Consider the following 19976-nt stretch of genomic DNA (forward strand, 5'->3'; position numbering starts at 1 on the left):
CACAACTGAGAGTCCAAACACTGCAACTAAAGATCTCGCCTGCCACAACGAAGATAGAAGAACTCACGTGCTGCAACTAAGACCTGGCACAAAACGAAGATAGAAGAACTCACGTGCTGCAACTAAGACCTGGCACAAAACGAAGATAGAAGAACTCACGTGCTGCAACTAAGACTTGGCACAATCAAATAAATATATAAATTTTTTTAAAAAAGAAAGCCAATATGAACATTTGAGCACAAGTTTTTTTGTGCGTGAACATATTGCGGTAGTATGCTGTGGCTGGCTCACCAGAATCAATTTTGCCAATCTCTTCTCAACTCTGGTTCTGTGATGTCATATTAGTACACAGTTTGAAATAAGCCACGATGGGAGTATTTATACCATAGTTGGCAATTGCTACAAATTAGAGCTTTATTCCCCTGGGGAGCTGGTTGGTAAACATTTACCAGCACACCATTGGACATATTTGTTTTCATTGTTTTTTTCCTTTTTTAGAGTAAATACCTAGGAGTGAAATTGCTGGACTGCATGATGTATCTATGTTTGACTTTATATGAAGCTGCCAAACTGTTTTCAAAGTGGTGTAACATTTTATACTCTCAAAAGCAACATATGAAAGTTCCAGTTGCTCCACATTCTCATCAGTGCGTGGCATTGTCAGTCTTAATTTTAGCCATTGAATGAAGATCTGAATAGAAGAGGGGTGATGGGAAATGGAAGTTATATGGCAGCCCAGTAAGCCATACATTTGTTTTCTCTCCTTACAAATGGAGAAAGCCCTCAAATACAAGTAGAAGCATGTTGAGATCCCCTCACATAACACCCTTTCTCTGATGTTCCCATTTCACTGCAGAGGAATGTTGATGCTACCAAGGAGAGAAGGTAGTCACTTCAAACATAACAGGCCATGTTCATGATGTTGGGGAATAATTAAAAATAAAATCTCATGCCAACTCAATGAATTCTCAACACAAATGTAGAAAAGAATGAACTGGTTTTATTATCGAGTAAGCATTAAAACAGACAGTGAAGTGTATCACAAACAATTCACTAAAGTGATTTAGGAGAAAGTAACCTCATCCTTTTATATAACCAGGCAGATAGAACCCATTTCATACGTGTTCTTAGGACATGATAACTTGCCTTCAAGAGAACTTGACAGCACTATTTGCTACACACAGTTCATCTCAAATTTACCTGGTAATTGGTGTAGCCATCTGCCTTTAGGCAAAGGAAAAACAAAGCACATATCTCTCTGACAAACAGCGACTTGGAGCCAGCCACCTAGGTCAAATTCCTAGAGACCAGAAGATAGGGCGCTATCTTCGCTGACATTTACATTTCAAAGAGATGGCTCCCAGGGCCTCAAGAACAACATTCCTGAGTTGTAAAACTGGCAGGAGGCCTATTTAGCTTTTATTAAAAGGAGTTACATACATATTGAAGGGAGGGAGAAAAAATTTACAATTGAAAGTTTTCTAAGGGAACTACACTATGAAAAGGGAAGATGGAAAGTCTCATTTGTTGACACCAATTCGACTTTTAAAACCTTTGTGTTTACCCTACAATACCTCCACACGCTTCCCAGCGTTATGCACCATTCCAGGTCCACAATTCCCCTACACGTCTAGGATTAGTCTTTCAAAACCCTTATCAACTCCATTCCTAAAGGAAGGAAGCCTCCTCTAACAGCAGACCGCCACTCCTAGGGTAAGACCTCCAGTCCCAGCCACACTAGAGACTCGCTGTTTTCAAAAGTTATGACTACAGGCTCTCAGAATTGGAAAACGTTGCAAATGTTTGGTCTGATTCCAACCCATTTCAAAGACGGTAAAACTGAGACACAGGAATGGTACTTAGGGCGCTGGGTCACTGGAGCAAAAAGAGCGCTTAAGGATCCCCCACCCAGTTTCGGGAACCCCTAAAGTCAGCCCCAAGTGACCAAAAAAATAAAAGCCCTGCCTTATTCCATTATGGCAAGATTGGGGTTAAAACCCTTGGCACGCAGGTCTTTTCCCGACTGCGCCTGCGCGAATCCGGACGAGCGAATTTGCCCTAGACCCTGACGTTTCAGGCAGCCTCTCCTAATCCGGAACACGACCCACATTCCGACGGCCCCTGCTTTGACAGGCGTGTACCTAACCCAATAAGGATGGAGGGCTGAGTCCTCCGGAGCCAATGGCCAAAGTCCGAGAGGCGGTGGAGGCGGACTCTGTAAGGAAACAAGACGACAGGCCCAAGATGGAGGCGGCGGCGGCTGTAGCGGCGTGACAGGTGAGGGCGGGCCCGGTAGGGTTAGGTTTCTGGAGTTACTGTCGGGCACGGGTAGGGAGCCGGGAACGAAAGCTCAGCTCCAGGATGACTGCGCCTGGGCCCTAACGCCCCCCCACCCGGAACCGGAGGAGTGGTTTGACCCGGGGCGAAACCATTGTCGACAGCGCGGGGGGGGGGTGCGGAATTGGAATGGGTGCAAGGCTGCGGGGGATGGTTTAGCCCGTCGCGTGTGGCAGCGCGCCTGCGCAAAGCTGGAAGGCCCTCGGTGGGCGGAGCCGGGCCGAATGTGGCTTGGATTGTGGTATCTCATCTTGTGGAGTCCTTCTTAACCTCTTTAAGGTATCTGATGCCCCTTCCTTACCAACAACGGGGAATGCGTGAAGACACGGATCATTCCTCGCTTTCCTTATTCTAGATCAATGTCTAACCCAATAGGAGAATGTTTGAGGATTCTCACATTCCTCCTCTTTAACCCTCTCCAGCCTCCATCCATTATCACTAGTAATATGTCTGCGACCCTTTCATTAGCTGTCGAGGAGAATTTTGGAGCACCCTCTGCCTCATCTACGCTTTACCCCTACTTATCTCGCCTCAGCCACATCTGGTGATGCTCCATAACCCTCATTTCCCCCATTACAATGTCTGGTGATACCCATTGTCCACTCTTCTTCCCATTACAGTCTCAGTTCAGTTCAGTCGCTCAGTCGTGTCCAACTCTTTGCGACCCTATGGACTGCAGCACGCCAGGCCTCCCTGTCCATCACCAACTCCCGGAGTTTACCCAAACTCATGTCCATTTTGTCGGTGATGCCATCCAACCATCTCATCCTCTGTCGTCCCCTTCTCCACCTGCCTTAAATCTTTCCCAGCATCAGGGTCTTTTCAAATGAGTCAGCTCTTTGCATCAGGTGGCCAAAGTATTGGAGTTTCAGCTTCAACATCAGTCCTTCCAATGAACACTCAGGACTGATTTCCTTTGGAATGGACTGGTTGGATTTCCTTGCAGTCCAAGGGACTCCTTACAGACTCCTTACAGTCTCTAGTGACGACTATTACATCTCCCCTCAGCATAGTGTCTCTGAGCCTTTATGAACTCCCCATCACAGTCTGGTGACTCCTATTAGGCACCTAGCACAGTACCCGTGAACCTACTGTCATTACAGTCCAGGGCTTCAGGGTGCCCACAATGCCCTTACAAACACTGGTGCAATTCCCATTTCCCCCAAGCTAAGGGCAGTGTCTGATGATCCTCAGTTAGTTCCCCATCACCCCGTCTGTGACTCCTCCCACACCACAGTATCTGGTAACCCCCTTCTCCATTCGAAAGCCAGGACAGCCTGTTCATGTCCATTATGTACTTGACACGCCCCAGTGTAGTGCGTGCTGACTTCCCTGTTAGTCCCCAGCACAGAGACTTATGTACTTCTATGCCCTGCGGGACAGTGTGTGCTGCCTCTCACTATGTCCTACCCCCACCCCACCCCACCCCGCCCTGTGCAGTGAATCTGAGACCTTGGCACTTAAGCGTGAGACAAACAACTGGAGGGGCTGAGCAGAGGAGGAACTGGATCCCTTGAGCAGTGTGGAAATTAGGCTACAGGGGGTGACGTGAAGTCTGGAGATTGAATTTTTTGTCCTCTGCAACTTTACTTCCATACTATTATTATAAGACCTCTGAATTCTTCCTCTGTCTTTTAGGAGCCCCATGGCACCTGCCCAGCCCCACCTTAGCCCATCTTGACAAAGTCCTAGGCTCCATGGAGCCACCACGGGGCCCCCCTGCCAACGGGGCCGAGCCATCCCGGTCAGTGGGCACTGTCAAAGTGTACCTGCCCAACAAGCAGCGCACGGTGGTGAGTCTGATGGGAGCAAAACTGGCTGGGGGTGGGCATGGATCTAGTTGTAAATCTGGGATCAGAAAAGTGACAAGGGCTGGGAGAGTCCACTGCGGACCCCTCTGGGTGCTGACTCCTTACATGTGTGCACACACACACAGGTGACTGTCCGGGATGGCATGAGTGTCTATGACTCTCTAGACAAGGCCCTCAAGGTGCGGGGTCTCAATCAAGATTGCTGTGTGGTTTACCGGCTCATCAAGGGGTAAGTGTGGCTCTCCCACCCCCAACTGGGTGCCCAGCCTTCCACCCCCTTCTCAGAGTCATCCAACTCCTCCACTCTGCTGTGCAGTCTCTGTTAGTCTTCGCTTCACTTAGTGAATCCAGCTTTTGTCTTATTGCTTCACTAGTTCATTGACCTATAAAGTCAGTAATTCATTTTCTTCTTAGATCTGGAGTCCTCACCGTGCTCCATCGTCTCCTCCCGGAATTCATCTGTTTCATTCTTTCACTGTTTTATCAACTTCTCAACTCCCTCCTTCTTCTGTCTCCTTATTCTCTGTCTGCTGTGTGGGCCTTGCTGACCTTCAATTTATTCCTCTGTTTTAGAGTTCCTTAACTCTTGTATTCAGTTCACACATTGCTTTTTTTTTTTTCACGCATTGCTTTTTATTTGTTATTTCAGTGCCTCGCCAGCTGCTTTGTCGGGGGCTTGCTTAGCACCTCTGAGATTTAGTTGTTTCTTCACTGTCTCATTTCCTCCTCCTCTTGTAGCTAAGAACATGGGCTCTTCACACTGTCCTTCCACTCATAGTCCCTTGTGGCTCTGGGCAAGTCATTTCATCCCTCTTTGCCTCAGTTTCCCCATACATAAACAGGGGTAAGGACAGTACTAGTTCCTAGAGTTGCCATACTAAAAATGCAACATATCATCTTTTATTTCATGGAAGGCAGGCTTGGAAGGACTTTTGGTGGGTTCCCTTCCTCCTTGTGGCCCCTGGCCACCCTCCTGCTCACTCCCTTCCATGCCTTTTGCAGGCGAAAGACAGTCACCGCCTGGGACACAGCCATTGCCCCCCTGGATGGCGAGGAGCTCATTGTGGAGGTCCTTGAAGATGTCCCCCTGACCATGCACAATTTTGTGAGTGGAGATTGGGGGCAGACCGTGGGCATGGCGGGAGGGTCCATGACCAGGCTTCAACCTTTTCTACTCTGTGGCAGCAGGTACGGAAGACGTTCTTCAGCCTGGCCTTTTGTGACTTCTGCCTTAAGTTTCTGTTCCATGGCTTCCGCTGCCAAACCTGTGGATACAAGTTCCACCAGCATTGTTCCTCCAAGGTCCCCACAGTCTGTGTCGACATGAGTACCAACCGCCGACAGTGAGCCTGGCCTGGGGTGGGTGGGGAGATGGGGAGGACAGAGGCCCAGCCACAAGGCTTTTACAGACAGCTGACCCATGTTCCCTTGCTTTATACCCCAAATGCCCTCAAGGTTCTACCACAGTGTCCAGGATTTGTCCGGAAGCTCCAGACAGCACGAAGTTCCCTCAAACCGCCCCCTGAATGAGCCACTCACCCCTCAGAGTCCCAGGTAGGGGATGCCTTAGCTAAAGGGCTACTGTCAGAAGAAAAATATCTGGAGGCCTCGGTAGAGATCAAGCCATACTTAATTCTTTTGTCTACTCAATGGACATTTAGTGAGCACCTACAAGTGTAAGTAAGGGCATGGAGCTGTGGGGCCTCAGGCAAGTTCCCTAGTCTCTCTGGACCTTAGTTTTCTTATTTGTAAGGAAAGGATAATGATACTTTTACCACATAGGGTTCTGGTGTGGATTAAATGAGTTACGGTGGGTCCAATGTTTAGAACATGATCCAGCACAGGATAAGTTCTTCTTATTAATTATAATATATATCTATGTATATATTATCTAACTACTTTGTTAATTCTTCCAGTATAACCATGCTCAAGCCTTTCCACTTTGGAATACATATTATTTTCTCATAAATTCACTTTTACTTCTCCTTTAAGTATAATAATACTATATTTCAATATTGAAATGTATTATCACTGTAATATATCATGTTTATATGATATGCATTTTGTATGTATATGTATTTTATAATGTCAATATTTATATGATTTTATGCTATTGTATAATGGTTATATTGATAATATTTTCATACAATGTAGAATATTAAATATTTTTATGTAATATATAAAATAGTAAAGTTAGGGCATTATGTTATTTTTAATTATGGGCACATGTGAATTACCTATGAATTGCATTTCAGGATAGTGAAGGAAACATTAAGAAATATTTTTATAACATAATATATTTAATATATATCATGTATAACACATGTATATTTGTAACATTAACATTATATGTACATGTAAAGCATTGCCATTTTAATATAGATAACATTGTATATTACATAATGCATAATATATTTGAGTACTGCATATAGTTATACAATATTACATATTGCTCTTCCCCCACTATCTGTGTGGCTTTGCTGTCCTTCCTTTAAGTCTTTGCTCAAATGTCGCTTGCTCAGAGAAGCCTTTCCTGACAAGATCAGGGACACTTCTTGTCTTCTTACGTTGCTTTATTTTTTGCTTTACTGCTTCTATCACCATTGAACGTATGAAATATTCTGTTTTTTATTTCTCTCTCTCCCTACTACAGTTAGTCCCATGAAGGCAAGAACCTTTGTTTTTCATTTATTTTTTTTAATTTAAAAATTTTAGTACAGTTCAAATCTGCATGTGTGTAGAACCTTTATTTGTTTTGTCCACAGTTTTATTTCCACTGTCTAGAACGGTATCTGGCACACAGCAAGCAGTTAGTCAGTGTTTCTTAAACAAATGCATAATAGTAATGACAGTGGACATTTACTCTATGTGAGCTAAACACATACCTAGAAAGGGGCAGTGGGTTGGGGGGATGTTCTGCTGGTTCTCTCATTCACTCAACAGTGATTTCACAGCCTTTCCCCTACCAGCTCCTGCACCCAGCACTGCGACCCCGAGCACTTCTCCTTCCCTGCCCAGGCCAACACCCCTCTCCAGCGCATCCGCTCCACATCCACCCCCAATGTCCACATGGTCAGCACCACAGCCCCCATGGACTCCGGCCTCATCCAGGTTGGTGTTGAGGCAGGCGGTCACCAGGGAGCATGAGGCAGAGGGGAGGGCCATTCCTGTTGTCCTACATGTCCTCTCTCTGACTCCCAGCCCTCTTCTTCCAGCTCACTGGCCAGAATTTCAACACTGATGGTGAGCCCCCCGCTGCCTGTGCCCTGAGCCCCCCATCCCACCCCACCCAGCTCCACTCACACCCTCTCTGTAACTGCAGCTGCTGGGAATAGAGGTGGTGGTGATGGAGCCCCCCGGGGGAGCCCCAACCCAGCCAGCGTGTCCTCGGGAAGGAAGTCCCCACATTCCAAGTCCCCATCAGAGCAGCGGGAACGGAAGTCCTTGGCTGATGACAAGAAGAAAGTGGTGAGCTCCAGGGGACACCTTTGGTGGGGGCACCACAGGCTGAGTGATGAGGGGTGTGGACAGGCCCCTGAGATGCCGCCCGTGTGGCCCACAGAAGAATTTGGGGTACCGGGACTCGGGCTATTACTGGGAGGTGCCACCCAGTGAGGTGCAGTTGCTGAAGAGGATCGGGACGGGCTCGTTTGGCACCGTGTTTCGCGGGCGGTGGCATGGTGATGTGGCCGTGAAGGTGCTCAAGGTGGCCCAACCCACAGCTGAGCAGGCCCAGGCCTTCAAGAACGAGATGCAGGTGCTCAGGTGAGATTGCTCGTGTGTGTGGATGGGGCGGGGGCGGCAGACATGGCCTCTGTGCCTCTCTGGGGAAAGGCCCTGCTAAGGGTGCTTCCTCACATCCCCCATATTTATGTTGTGTTATAACCATAATAGTAAGTTGTTTGTTTATCAGAGAAGTGCCTTTCCCCTCTGGGAAATGGGTATGTTTAAAGGATCTCTGATGAGGCTGTTGTTTGTGTAAATATTGATATTAATTAATGGCCCTGCCTCCAAAATGTGACTCTTTTTGCTTGCTTGTTGTGAAATGAGTATCACTGCAGTGTTATTGTATTTACTGACATCAATAGCATAATGTTAGTTAGCTGCATCGCCCGGTAGGCTGGTTGCCTTTCTTCACTGCTTGTTCTGCACCATTAGTATGTATTTACTGTGTTACATTCTTGTTATTAATTACAATAATACCATTCTTTAAAGAACAGTATTAAAACTATAATCAGAAGCATAATTTAATCATTGTTCGGTTAATGATTGTGATTGCTCTACTTAATATATCATCCTACTATATTAATTCATTCACACTGAGAAACCCTGGTGCTCCCTTTTGTCACCCTAGTTACTACCACTCTTGGGGTTGCTGGTGTGGGCTTTCCCCTCATGACAAGTGGGCACAATTATGTTGCAGAGTTGACGTTTTCAGTCTCTGCTCCTCTCTGTCAAATGACAGTGATTTGAACAGGCTGTGAATTTGTATTGTGTTTGTACTGAAACCATAACCTAACTGCTATGAAGAACTCATGTGCTGTTATCCACTCTGATGTGTGCAAAACTGTGGACTGTCATTGATGTTCTTTGCATGTATGTTATCCTTCTATAAGGAATGAAAGTTTTCTTCTAAATGAGGGTGCCTGTTCATACAGGACAGAGTTTCTATAAGGTAGATCCAGGTACCCAGTAGTGATGACAGCAGGGACAGTGGTATTTTTAGGGTGCTTGCTTGTGTTTGGCCATTCAGAGCACCTTACAGGTTATTATGTAGTCCTTCCAACACCCATGCCAGGTATCTCATAGAATAATCACAGTTTTTCAGTTAAGGAAAATGAGGCACAGAGAGCTTAAGTGTCCTCCCTGAGATTGCACAGTGAGTACCTGAGGAAGCCCGGATTAGAACATAATTTTAGTCCATACCCCAAACTCTTTACCTCTAAGCCTCTCATGGTTAACAGGACATAGTCATACATCACTGATGTTTTTACCCAGCAGTTATCAATGTTATGTTGATATATCACTGATGAAGGTTGGCATTCCACTTTCTCATCTCATCTCAAATGGTCACAGGCTCAGGTCATGGTCATGGTCAGAGGTGTGGCAAGTCTGATGATTAAGATGCTCCTGGTCAGTAGGGAGAGAAGGGTTATCCGTCCCTCCTGCTTTTGTTGGGAGATTTGGATCAGGAAGTTCAGGACATAAGTGCTCAGCCCAGTAAACATATCTCACAAATTCACTGAATCTGGCCATAGTCTGGTCCTGAGCCTCCTGAAAGACAGGGTGGAAATGATGGCAGAAGGCAGCAGTGAATAGCACCCTTCCAAAGGCTCAGAAAGTTGCTGTTTGCCCTCCCTGCCCTGATACCGCCTGCCCCACCTGCAGGAAGACACGTCACGTCAACATCTTGCTGTTCATGGGCTTCATGACCCGGCCAGGATTTGCCATCATCACACAGTGGTGTGAGGGCTCCAGTCTCTACCACCACCTTCATGTGGCTGACACACGCTTCGACATGGTCCAGCTCATTGATGTGGCCCGCCAGACTGCTCAGGGCATGGAGTGAGTGTTCTGGCTCAGGGACTAGGGGGTTGGGGGTAGGGAGATGAGGTAGCCCCCCAGACAGTCTGACACCTGCTTGTACCCCTACAGCTACCTCCATGCCAAGAACATCATTCACCGAGATCTGAAGTCTAACAGTATCTACCTATCCCTCTCGGGCTGGGCTGGGACAGGCAGCATCAAACAGGATGAGGACTTAGAGGAATGGCTTTTGTGGGGGGCCCTTCTGGGGGCAAACAAGGAGGGGCACCTGTTGCATTTCCCTTTGCTAGGTGCCAGAGTTGTGGCTAGTTCAGGTGGTGTTCTTTGGGACTCTGGTCAGGGTCTGAGGAGTGACAGTGGTGGAAGGCATTATGGGGGTTCCTGATCAGTGTCATAGGCATGGTGAGTGTGGGTACCATGAGAGGAGCTTCCTAGTCAGAATTCACAGGGGAGCCAAGTATAGGGAGTGTTAATTAGAGCTCCCCTCCAAGTCAAGATTGTACCTAGTTTGTGTGACACTGGGGGGCTTCCGGTCAGGGTTAGAGGCAATGACTGGTGTGGAGGCGTCGATGAGAGCCTCCCAGTCAGGGCAAGAAGCATGGCTATTGGGAGACCCTGTAGTGGCCCTTAACCCTGGCGGACATCTTCCTGCACGAGGGGCTCACGGTGAAGATTGGGGACTTCGGCCTGGCCACAGTAAAGACGCGCTGGAGTGGGGCCCAGCCCTTGGAGCAACCCTCGGGCTCTGTGCTATGGATGGTGAGTTGGACCAGGCTAGACTGGGGGTGTATAGGGACATGGGCTGCTGGGCTAAGATGTGGAAGGAGGAGTGGGGTCGGGGTTTCCTGCACCAGGTGTGGGTGTCTGGACCACTTAACGCTTCACCTCGTGGGGGCGGCTCTGAAGTCACTTGCTGACCTGCACATTCCTCCTGCCCGGTCCCGTCTGCTGAAGGCAGCTGAAGTGATCCGTATGCAGGACCCGAACCCCTACAGCTTCCAGTCAGATGTCTACGCCTATGGGGTTGTGCTCTATGAGCTCATGACCGGCTCACTGCCTTACAGCCACATTGGCAGCCGAGACCAGGTGAGCCCCATACCTTACCCGCCTTATCTCAGGCCAAGGGATCCCCTTAGACTCCAAACCTCAGATCTTCTCCTTTGCACAGACCATGAACACCACTCTGCCCCCAGGAACCCCAAATTTTCAGAGCTGAGGACTCCCAGACTCCTCTGGGTCTTCTGTACCCAGAATTCTTTCCTTCACTCATATCCACTTCTCTGGGTCCTCAAAGTCCAGAATCTCCTGAGTCCCCTATACCCAGAATCCCCCAGGTCCCCAAAAGTCCCCCTAGACACATACAGTCCTCTGACCTGGGTACTCAAAACTCCCCAAAGCCCAGAATCCCATTTCTCCCAGAAACAATCCCTTTGTGCTTCTGGAATCCCCACAGATGTTTGTGCTTCTGGAATCCCCACAGATGCCCACAACCACTCAGGCCTTGGGTATCTGTCAAGCTCCAGGACCCTTGAATCCACAATACTCTAGGCCCCAGACTCTCACATTTCTCCAGGTTCAAAGACTAGAATCTCCCAGGCCCTCAGAAACCCAAGATCCTCTAGGCTCCAGGTACCAATAGTCTTTGGGTCTTAAGCACTCACTGTCCTACAGGCCACTTGGACCCATAGTCCTCTCAGCCCTAGACTGCTACAGAAATACAAGTTCCTGAGGACTACCAGCCTTTAACTCCCTCCAGACCCAGAAATTCATGTTTCCCCCAGACTCAGTTCTTTCCAGGCCCCTAAGCCCCCTAGAAACCTGTGGACGCATAATCCTTTGGGCCCCAGACACTTAACCATTTTTGATTCCCCCAAGCTTAAATCCTTCTGTACCATTAAGCAGAGAATCCTTCCAAGTTTTCAGGGACCCAGAATCTCTAGATCCACCAGATACCCACAGTCCTCTGGGCCCCAATACCCAGAATACCCCAGTTCTCCCAAAAGGAGTCCCTGAGGTCCCTCAAGACCCAGAATTCCCTGTGCTTCCCAGCCCAGATCACCCCATTCTTGTCCCCTCTCCCAGATTATCTTTATGGTGGGCCGTGGCTATCTGTCCCCGGACCTCAGCAAAATCTCCAGCAATTGCCCCAAGGCCATGAGGCGCCTGCTGTCTGACTGCCTGAAGTTCCAGCGAGAGGAGCGGCCCCTTTTTCCCCAGGTGGGCTGAGGAGGAGGGCTGGACACCCTGGGGAGGGAGCCTCTGAGGAGGAAGACTCTGAGGTGCGAATGTGAACTGTGTGTGTTCAAGGCTCCGAAGTGTACAATGTGTGTGAGTGTGTGTTTCCCCTTTAGGCTGGGGTTTGGGGGTGTTTGGATGCCCACACGGCTCTGGACATCCCCTCCTCACCCGCCCCTGCCCCCAGATCCTGGCCACGATTGAGCTGCTGCAGCGGTCACTCCCCAAGATTGAGCGGAGTGCCTCCGAACCCTCCTTGCACCGTACCCAGGCTGATGAGTTGCCTGCCTGCCTACTCAGCGCAGCCCGCCTTGTGCCTTAGGCCCCAGCCCCAGCCACCAGGGAGCCAATCTCAGCCTCCCACGCCAAGGAGCCCTTCCCACAATCAATGTTCTGTCTCTGCCCTGATACTGCCTCAGGATCCCCCATCCCTGCCCTGGGAGATGAGGGGGTACCCATGTACTTTTCCAGTTCCTCTGGAACTGGGGGACCCTTGAAGACCGAGACCCCCATAATTTGGTTTCCTCTTGGCTTTGGGGATACTTTTAAATTCGGGAGCTCCTCCATCTCCAATGGCTGGGATTTGTGGCAGGAATTCCACTCAGCACCTCTCTGTAATTTGTGCCTGATGTGCCTGATGTAATTTGTGATGATGTGCCTTCCACTGGATTTTGGGGTCCCAGCACCCCATGTGGATTTGGGGGTCCCATCTGTCTCTTTTCCACCATTCAAGGACTCCCCTCTTTCTTCACCAAGAAGCACAGAATTCTGCTGGGCCTTTGCTTGTTTATTTTGCTTCCCGACTCTTCTCATGGGGTTCAGAGCCGCTGAGGGGTGAGGGTGAGTCCAGGCAAGGGGTGGAGTTTGGGGGGAGGTGCGGATCACACAAACAGTGCCACTGCACGCATCACCACAGGCGGCACGATGAACGAGGACCACATATGCCAAGCACAGGCACGAGAGGAGGCCACGTCAGTCACAGACACAGACATCACGGCAAAGGTGGGGAAGTGGGAGACCACTGGCCTTCTGTGTGCACAGGATTCTGGGAGGATGGGTGGAGTTTGCATATTTAAAGACAGCTGTCAGAGGCAGGAAAGTGAGGCAGGGGTCCCTGGGGAAATGAGGGGTCCTAGCAGTGGGAGGAGCTCTCAAGTGTGTTGAGTGGGGTTGGTGGGGGGAGGACTGAAGGGAAAACCTTGGGGGGCTGGGTGGGGACAGTTGAACAGGTGGATCCCCAGAGATAGGAAATCCAAAGAAAGGGTATCAAAGGGAGGGGTTTCTTAAGGATTGGGTAAATTTTGCTGGGGAACAAGGTGCACTGGAGAGATCTGGGGCCAGGAAGGCGTTTTCCAGGAATTTAAGGGCTCCAGGAGTGGTTGCCTGGTGTTTGGGAGCTTCCAGGAAGGAAAATGCACTCGGAGGGCACCATGGGTTGAGGTCTTCAGGGATCTGGAGGTTCTAAAACTGAGAAGTAGTTCTTGAGATGACTGAGAGTGGGTTTTTCAAAGGATGTGGGAATTCCAAACATGAGGACTGGATTTAGGACCAGGAGTGAGGTTTCCCCAGGGACTTGAGCATTCTGAGGAGTGAGAAGAGGGATCTTGACGATCCAGGAGAGGACTTCTCAAGGGATGAGATTTCCAAAAGTGAGAAATAGATTCAAGGCCCAGACAGGGGTTGCCCAGGGATTTGGGGGTTCTCAGGGTAGGGTGTCAGTCGGAGAAGAGGCTCGCGAAAGACTTCCTCAGGCTGCGGATGGTCTCAGCTTTCACCTCGTCCTGGCTAAGGCTGGGCCTGGGCGGGGCTGGCTCTGGAAGGTTGAAGGCATTGGTCAGAGACTGGGATTTGCTAGAGAGAAACAAGGTGGAGGCGTGGGAGGAAGGGGGAAGAGGAAGGGAGGAGGGGGAGAGAAACACAACGTTACCCCAGGCCCGGCCCCAGCCCTGCCCCTCTGGTCCTGGGGCTGTGCCTGTTACCCTCCCACCCAGCAGCACAGGCCTGGACTCTGAGGGATTCTCAGGAGGAGTGGGGAGTCCTGGGCTGGGTGGGAGGATTTGGATCCAAGGTGAGGAGGCCTGGGATGGATGGGAAGAGCTCTGGGCTGAATCTTCTCAGAATTCTAGACCAGATTGGGAGGAGTTTGATATAAGGTGATGATGGGCAGGAAGGTTTCTTTCTAGTCCAAGGGTGAGGAGTCCAGAAAAGGGGTGGGGTAGGGCTTGGACCAAGGACAGGCTGGAAGGGGAAGATCTAAGGGGGGAGCACTTGGGTGGGGCAGGGAGGGCTTTTGAGGTAGTGAAGGAGGTCTGGAATGGACCAGAAGAGGCAGAGAGGATAGTGTGATAGTGAGAGGAGACTCAGATGGACCAGAAGGGAGCCTAGACTCTGGAGAAAGTAGGAGGATGACTGGAAAGTGAAGTAACTTAGGATTGTGGATTGGGCTGGGAGGAGTTTGGGGGTTCGGTTGCAGGGAGTCAGGTTGGGCAGGAGGAGAATGAGTTGGGCAGGGAAGTACTGAAGAAGGGTTAGCAAGGCGCCTGGGGTAGGCCAAGAGGAGCTGGGCTGGGGGGCTTTCCCAGGGCCTACAGGGAGGATTCTGAACTGAAAGGGGGGATTCTCTGGAATGGAGGGTAGAAGCCTCTGTGAACCGGGAAGGGTCTGGCTCAGACTGGAACCGGAGAGAGAGCTGTTAGGACCCCGTGCAGGACCGGGGTCTGAGGAGCCAGGGAGCCCAGGGCTGCCCTCCACGTGCAGGAGCCCATTTTGTGAGCAGCAAGGTGAGGGCTGCTGTGGGGTCCTCTTACTTGAGCTGGGGGTGTGGGGGTCCCCCGGCAGCAGCAGTGGCAGGTGGTGGCACATCCTGGCTGGGTTTCTGGGCCAGTTGTGGCTTGGTGGGACGTCCAGCGGGGCCCGGGCCACTGGGTCGCGGCTGCTGCGTAGTGGGTGGCCCAGTGCGCGGCATGGGACCCGCCTGGCTGGCCTGGCGTGTGGGGCCAGCAGGGCCTGGGGGTTTCTGGGGTGGGCCCTGGCGCTGCTGACCACCCGGTGGAACCCCTGAGGCCTTTGGCGGAGCCTGACCAGAGACTGATGTCTGACGAGTAGCCTGTGGGGGGCCCGCCTGGCGCTGGGGAGATGGGGAGGCAGGTGGGCGGGCGGCTGGAGGTGCCCCAGGTCCTCCAGCCACTGGCCGGGATTGGCGGCCTTGACCCTGGGTCAGCGGTGTGGCCTGGGATGCAGGCTGCTGGGGCACTGATGTGGGACTTGGTAGACGCTGGGGCAGGGGGCTGCCAGCTGGGGGTCCAAGGCCCGAAAGGTGCTGCTGGCCCTGTGGGGTCGGGCGCTGCTGCAACGGGGGTCCCTGGCGTTGGGGGCCCGGGCCCGGCTGTGGAGGGCCGCCTGAGGGACAGAGAGAAAGTGCACATGTGAGAGTGAGCCAGTGAGAGGTAGGAGGCTGCCAGGCAGAGTTGGGGCCCAGGAAGCTGGCCCCTCACTTACCCTGTGGCGGGGGTCGTTGCTGAGCTGGGGGCCCCGCGGGCTGCTGGGAGATCTGGCGGCCCAAGGGCAGGGCCCCTGGGGACGGAGTCTGCGGCAGAGGAGTGGAGCAGGAGAGGTTAAAAATAGTTACCAGCCAGTGGGGCATCAGCCAATCAGAATGTCACGGGTTCCCTGTATGCTGGGTGTTGCCGCATTTGTGGCTGAGCTGAGGGAAGGCAGGTTGTGGGGTAGGGGGGGATTTATTCCCAGGGGAGGGGTCAGGAGGTACTCAGAGAAGTCAGGGTAGCAACTATTTATCAATTTTTAAAATATTGGACAATTTTTAAAAGTTGGTCATTGCCGTGACACATGTGTGTCCCTGTGTTACTCTTAGCCTGCTGGTTATTAGCTCTATGACACAGCATGACCAAGGGCTAGCCTGCCCGCCACTAGCCCCTGAGAGCCAGAGCCAGGGGCCTGACCTGGCTGTGGGAGCCCCTGCCGGGGGAGGCATCCCGCTGCCGCTGCCGGGGCAGGGCCTGGGCCATCTTGTTGACCACAAGCTCTACGATGAGCTGCTTGTCTTCATCCTGGTGGTCACCAATGAGCGGCATGGAGGAGCCCACCACCTGGGGGAGGAGAGGGGATCCGGTGAGGAGAGAAGCAGGAAGTGCATGGGAGGGCAAGGATGACAAAGTGCTTGAAAAATTGGAAAAGGGCATGACTGGCAGCTGCCCAGGAAACAAACTTTGGTTTGACATGCACCGATTACCCAGTGTGGGAAGGCTTGTCTTTTAAGAGATAGCTTACAGCTTAGGACATTCGAACAGGGGTGAACAAATGAGGGCTTACCTACCAGCCAAATCTGGCCCAGCACCTGTTTCTGTACAGTCCCCTCCGCCTCCCTGCCTCCTGAGCTAAGGGTGGGTTTTATATTTTTTAATGGTTGAGGAAAAAAAAAAAAAGATTTCATGTCCTGAGAAAACTACATGAAATTTAAATTTTGGTGTCCATAAACCAAGTTTCATGGGAACACAACCCTCTTTACTTTCTTGCTATATTGTCTGTGGCTGCTCTTGTAGAATTGAGGAGCTGCAACAGACATTATATGACCCACAAAGCCAAAAATACACACTGTCTGGCCTTGATAGAAAAAGTTTGCCAATCCCTGCTTTATAGTTTGCTAGGTGCTTTGTCCTTTACAAAGAACTTTGTGGTTTATGTCGTACTTTACAGTATACAAAGCTCCTTGCCCTTTACAAAGGACTGTTGCATATATGGTGTGTTTAGGCTTTAGAAAGTACTTTGCAAAGGGCACCACTGTTTACAAGATGCTTACCATTTATAAAGCGCTACCATTTATCGTGCATGCTGAATTTTCAAGGTATTTTACAGTTTACGAATTGCTTTACTGTTTACTGGGGACACTGCTGCTTACAAAGAGCTTTAGAATTTTGAAAGCACTTTGCTTCAAGAATGAGGACTTCCAGTTTACAGAGCTCCTTTTTTATTTTCAGAGCTCCTTTAAAACTAATTTTATAAAGCACTTTGCTATTCATGAAGCAGTACCTTCTTAAGGTACTTTACAGTTTACAGAATGCTTTAGTATCAGCCACCACTCTCTGTGAAGTTCTTTGTAGCTTACAAAGTTCTTTGCTGTCAGCCAAGTACAAGTTCACAGAATACTTTAAAGATTACTAAGTTCTTGGTCATTCACCATGGTGTCTCAGTTCACAGAGAACATTATAATTGAACAAGTGTTTTGCTATTCACTAAAGATGTCCAAGTTTCACAGAGCAGTTTAGAATTTACTAAGAATTTTGCCACTTGCCAGGGAAATCCCAGTTCGCAAGGCACTTTACAGTTTTACATATTGCCATTCATTCAGGGCTTTCTGGACCCTGGCATGTTTCACAGAGTGTTGCTGCCTGCACCTGCTAGTGTGTCTGTGCCATCACCAAATTCTGGGGTGCTCCCACCTCAATGATGTGATCTCGTCCATCCTTGCCATGCAGCGCTTCCACTGCACAAATGTCCAGTCCCCCAAAAATCTCTGAGCACGTGTCCACCCACAGCTTGTACCTGCCAAAATGCAAGGCAAGGAAGTCTGTCAGTACCTGGTATGGGCAGCCACGCTTCCACTCTTCCCCCCATCAGCCCCCACCAAGGTCAGGCCACCCACCTGTCAGACATAGCAATCTGCTCAAGCATCGCAGAGCCAGTGTTGGTCTTCCAGTTTCCTGACACTGATGTCCTCCTGGAGAACAAAAGGAGACAGGAGAGAGGCTCAGGGGGCCTGGGCTGCACAAGGCAGGGCAGGGGGACCCCTCCCTAGGCCTTGGTCTTTCCACTCACATATAGGCCTTGTAGTTCTGCCCAATCTTCTGGATGCGTACATCGTATTTAGCATCAATGAAGGGCTCAGTGGTGGCATATGTCTTGGTCAGTGCCACGACACTCGCGATGTCCTGGAAGTCATGCTGGTTGTCCACCTTGACCTGTGGGAGTGGGGTGGGAGTCAGGGCCCAGTTAGGATGGGGCGGTAGTGGGCAGTGGGGGTGCCTTGGGGCAAATGACACAGGTGAGATGAGTGCACAGAAATCAGTGGACACCCCCAAGGCACTCAAGCATGTATTAATTCTGGGCCTCCTGGTTTTTACATGTGCATGTAGATACCTCATGGGGTGTGAGTACATACAACCCGAGTTTTAGACTCGTTTACTCTAAATGGGTCAGTTTATAGTATGTGCATTATATCTTAATAAAGCTGTGAGAAAATTGTGTGTATATACAGTATATGCATATGGGCACCCAGACACAAAATCCATTGTATATACAATATATAAACAGAGAAGCATGGACACAAACATAGAGAAGCGTGGACACAAACATTGCAAATTACAAGTCTGCTTTCTATGGACACACAGACAAAATCAGATGGGTGGACAGCACACAGGACCCCGAGACCCTTGAATATAAGAGATGACATAGTATGTGTTCAACAAAGAGGCCTGCCTACATACAAACACAGTGCTGGAAACACTAACAAATAACAGGACACACAAAACTGGCTGAGTGCAGGATAGAAAATTGGGCCAACAAATGTAAGCATATGTGGAAAAATACAAATAGATAAAAGGACACACATACAGAATTATTTTATTCACTGAATACACAATATACTTCTACAGGCATACCTTCTTGGAGATACTGTGGATTTAGTTTTAGACCACCGCGATAAAGCGAAGGTCACAATAAAGCAAGTCACAAATTTTTTTGGTTTCCCAGTGCATATAAAAGTTGTCTTTAGACTGTATTCTGTTAAGTGCAATACATATCTAAAAAAACAATGTACATACCTTAACTTTAAAATACTTTATTGCTAAAAGATGCTAGCCATCATCTGACAATGCAGGGTTGCCAGGAATCTTCAATTTGTAAAAAAAAAAAAAAAAAGAAGAAGAAAAAAGGTATCTGTGAAGTGCAATAAAGGGAAGTGCAATAGAACAAGGTATGCCTGTACTTACACCTGCACAGTGCCAGGAACATGCATCATTTACAAGCACACAGGTCCAAACCCCACCTGGGGACTTACCTTGCCCATCCCAGAGTGTGCGTGCCCCATCTTCACAACCACAGGGTATGTTGTGCTGCTCAGCTGGTAGGGTGGAAAGGCAGAGTGTGGTCAGTGGTCAGGGCAGGAGGGCTGACAGCTTGGGGCAGGGGTGAGGGGAGCCCATCCAGTGGGAGCCACACTGAGAGCCATTTTCCCACAAGAGGTGGGTCAGAGATAGCCAGCTAGCAGCTGGGGGTCACACAGCACTTGGGAGCTCAGAATCCAACCCAGAGCCCTGCCTGCCTGTCCCTCCCTCCACCACCCCCGTCCCAGACTTCCCGCCTCTGCTTTCCCGGGCAGAGGCATGGGTAAGGGGTGGGGGACTTTTCCGGAAAAGGGAAAGTTTATTTTTACAGTGAATGGATGGATGATAGAGAAGTGAGTGTGTGCATGTGTGTGTGTAGGGGTGTGGTGGTGAGCATGTAGCAACTGGACCCCTCAGCCAGGCCTTGTGTGTGCATCTCCTCCACACACATATACAACTCAGAGACACACAAAGCCTCAGAACTCAGATCTACACTGCCACACCCAGAGGTTCCCACACATGCTGAGACCGAAGCAATGGAAAGACCCACCGCCAACACAAGCTCCTGAACACGCCTTGTTCTCTGGCCACACAGCCAGCCAGCCAGCCCAGCAGTATACACTCAACACTTGTAGACATGCAGTCCATACTTTTGGGCACAGACATACACCCAGCCCTCCTCTCACCCAAAGCCATGTAACAGAGGGACACACAACACGAAGATTACCTGTGCAACACTGAGACACAACCCTCAGAGGCACACGCAAGTGTGACAGGCACATATAACAGAACTGGGTACATATTCAACACTCACATACACATGCAATATTCCTAGGCATATGCACACCAAACAGAAAGACCCACTCTACATCCAGAGGTGCACACACTTCTGGGTATTCACAGAAGCACTGAGACCCACAACACAGAG

At 49.9% G+C, this 19976-nt stretch overlaps 2 protein-coding genes across 4 annotated transcripts in view; one reads left to right on the top strand and one right to left on the bottom strand.

Moving 5' to 3' along the window:
* The first annotated feature begins 2122 nt into the window (after positions 1–2122).
* On the top strand, positions 2123–12706 carry ARAF (A-Raf proto-oncogene, serine/threonine kinase). Of its 2 annotated transcripts, none has more exons than XM_043458127.1 (16): positions 2123–2277; positions 3976–4130; positions 4274–4377; positions 5151–5253; positions 5337–5491; positions 5604–5702; positions 7118–7259; positions 7364–7391; positions 7471–7616; positions 7711–7913; positions 9537–9713; positions 9804–9850; positions 10336–10454; positions 10650–10781; positions 11778–11912; positions 12118–12706. In XM_043458127.1, exons 2-16 carry the CDS (start codon positions 4035–4037, stop codon positions 12250–12252), a joined length of 1821 nt encoding a protein of 606 aa, XP_043314062.1. In that variant the 5' UTR covers positions 2123–2277; positions 3976–4034; the 3' UTR covers positions 12253–12706. The 2 variants fall into 2 exon arrangements, with proteins under 2 accessions (XP_043314062.1, XP_043314060.1); XM_043458125.1 differs by having other exon boundaries at positions 2124–2277; positions 7103–7259.
* The window catches only part of SYN1 (synapsin I), a 51846-nt gene continuing 44569 nt past the window's right edge, over positions 12700–19976 (bottom strand). The window contains exons 6-13 of one of the 2 annotated variants that reach the window (XM_043458124.1): positions 19003–19065; positions 17763–17905; positions 17590–17664; positions 17387–17489; positions 15890–16036; positions 15429–15516; positions 14738–15329; positions 12700–13743 (exon numbers count right to left, since the gene is read on the bottom strand). In XM_043458124.1, the coding sequence (XP_043314059.1) occupies positions 13716–13743; positions 14738–15329; positions 15429–15516; positions 15890–16036; positions 17387–17489; positions 17590–17664; positions 17763–17905; positions 19003–19065 (1239 nt within the window). In that variant the 3' untranslated portion in view covers positions 12700–13715. Of the gene's footprint in view, positions 13782–14737; positions 15330–15428; positions 15517–15889; positions 16037–17386; positions 17490–17589; positions 17665–17762; positions 17906–19002; positions 19066–19976 lie in introns of both variants that reach the window. The other variant, XM_043458123.1, reaches the window with a different exon arrangement.

This window comes from Cervus canadensis, chromosome X (genome assembly GCF_019320065.1).
Source record: "Cervus canadensis isolate Bull #8, Minnesota chromosome X, ASM1932006v1, whole genome shotgun sequence".
Taxonomy (NCBI): Eukaryota; Metazoa; Chordata; class Mammalia; order Artiodactyla; family Cervidae; genus Cervus; species Cervus canadensis.

Coding starts and splice junctions, on each gene's coding strand:
- ARAF (XM_043458125.1), top strand. CDS start 4,035: ATGGAGCCACCACGGGGCCCCCCTGCCAACGGGGCCGAGCCATCCCGG. Junction 7,617..7,710: donor CTGATGACAAGAAGAAAGTG/GTGAGCTCCAGG, acceptor TGTGGCCCACAG/AAGAATTTGGGGTACCGGGA. Junction 11,913..12,117: donor AGCGGCCCCTTTTTCCCCAG/GTGGGCTGAGGA, acceptor CCCTGCCCCCAG/ATCCTGGCCACGATTGAGCT.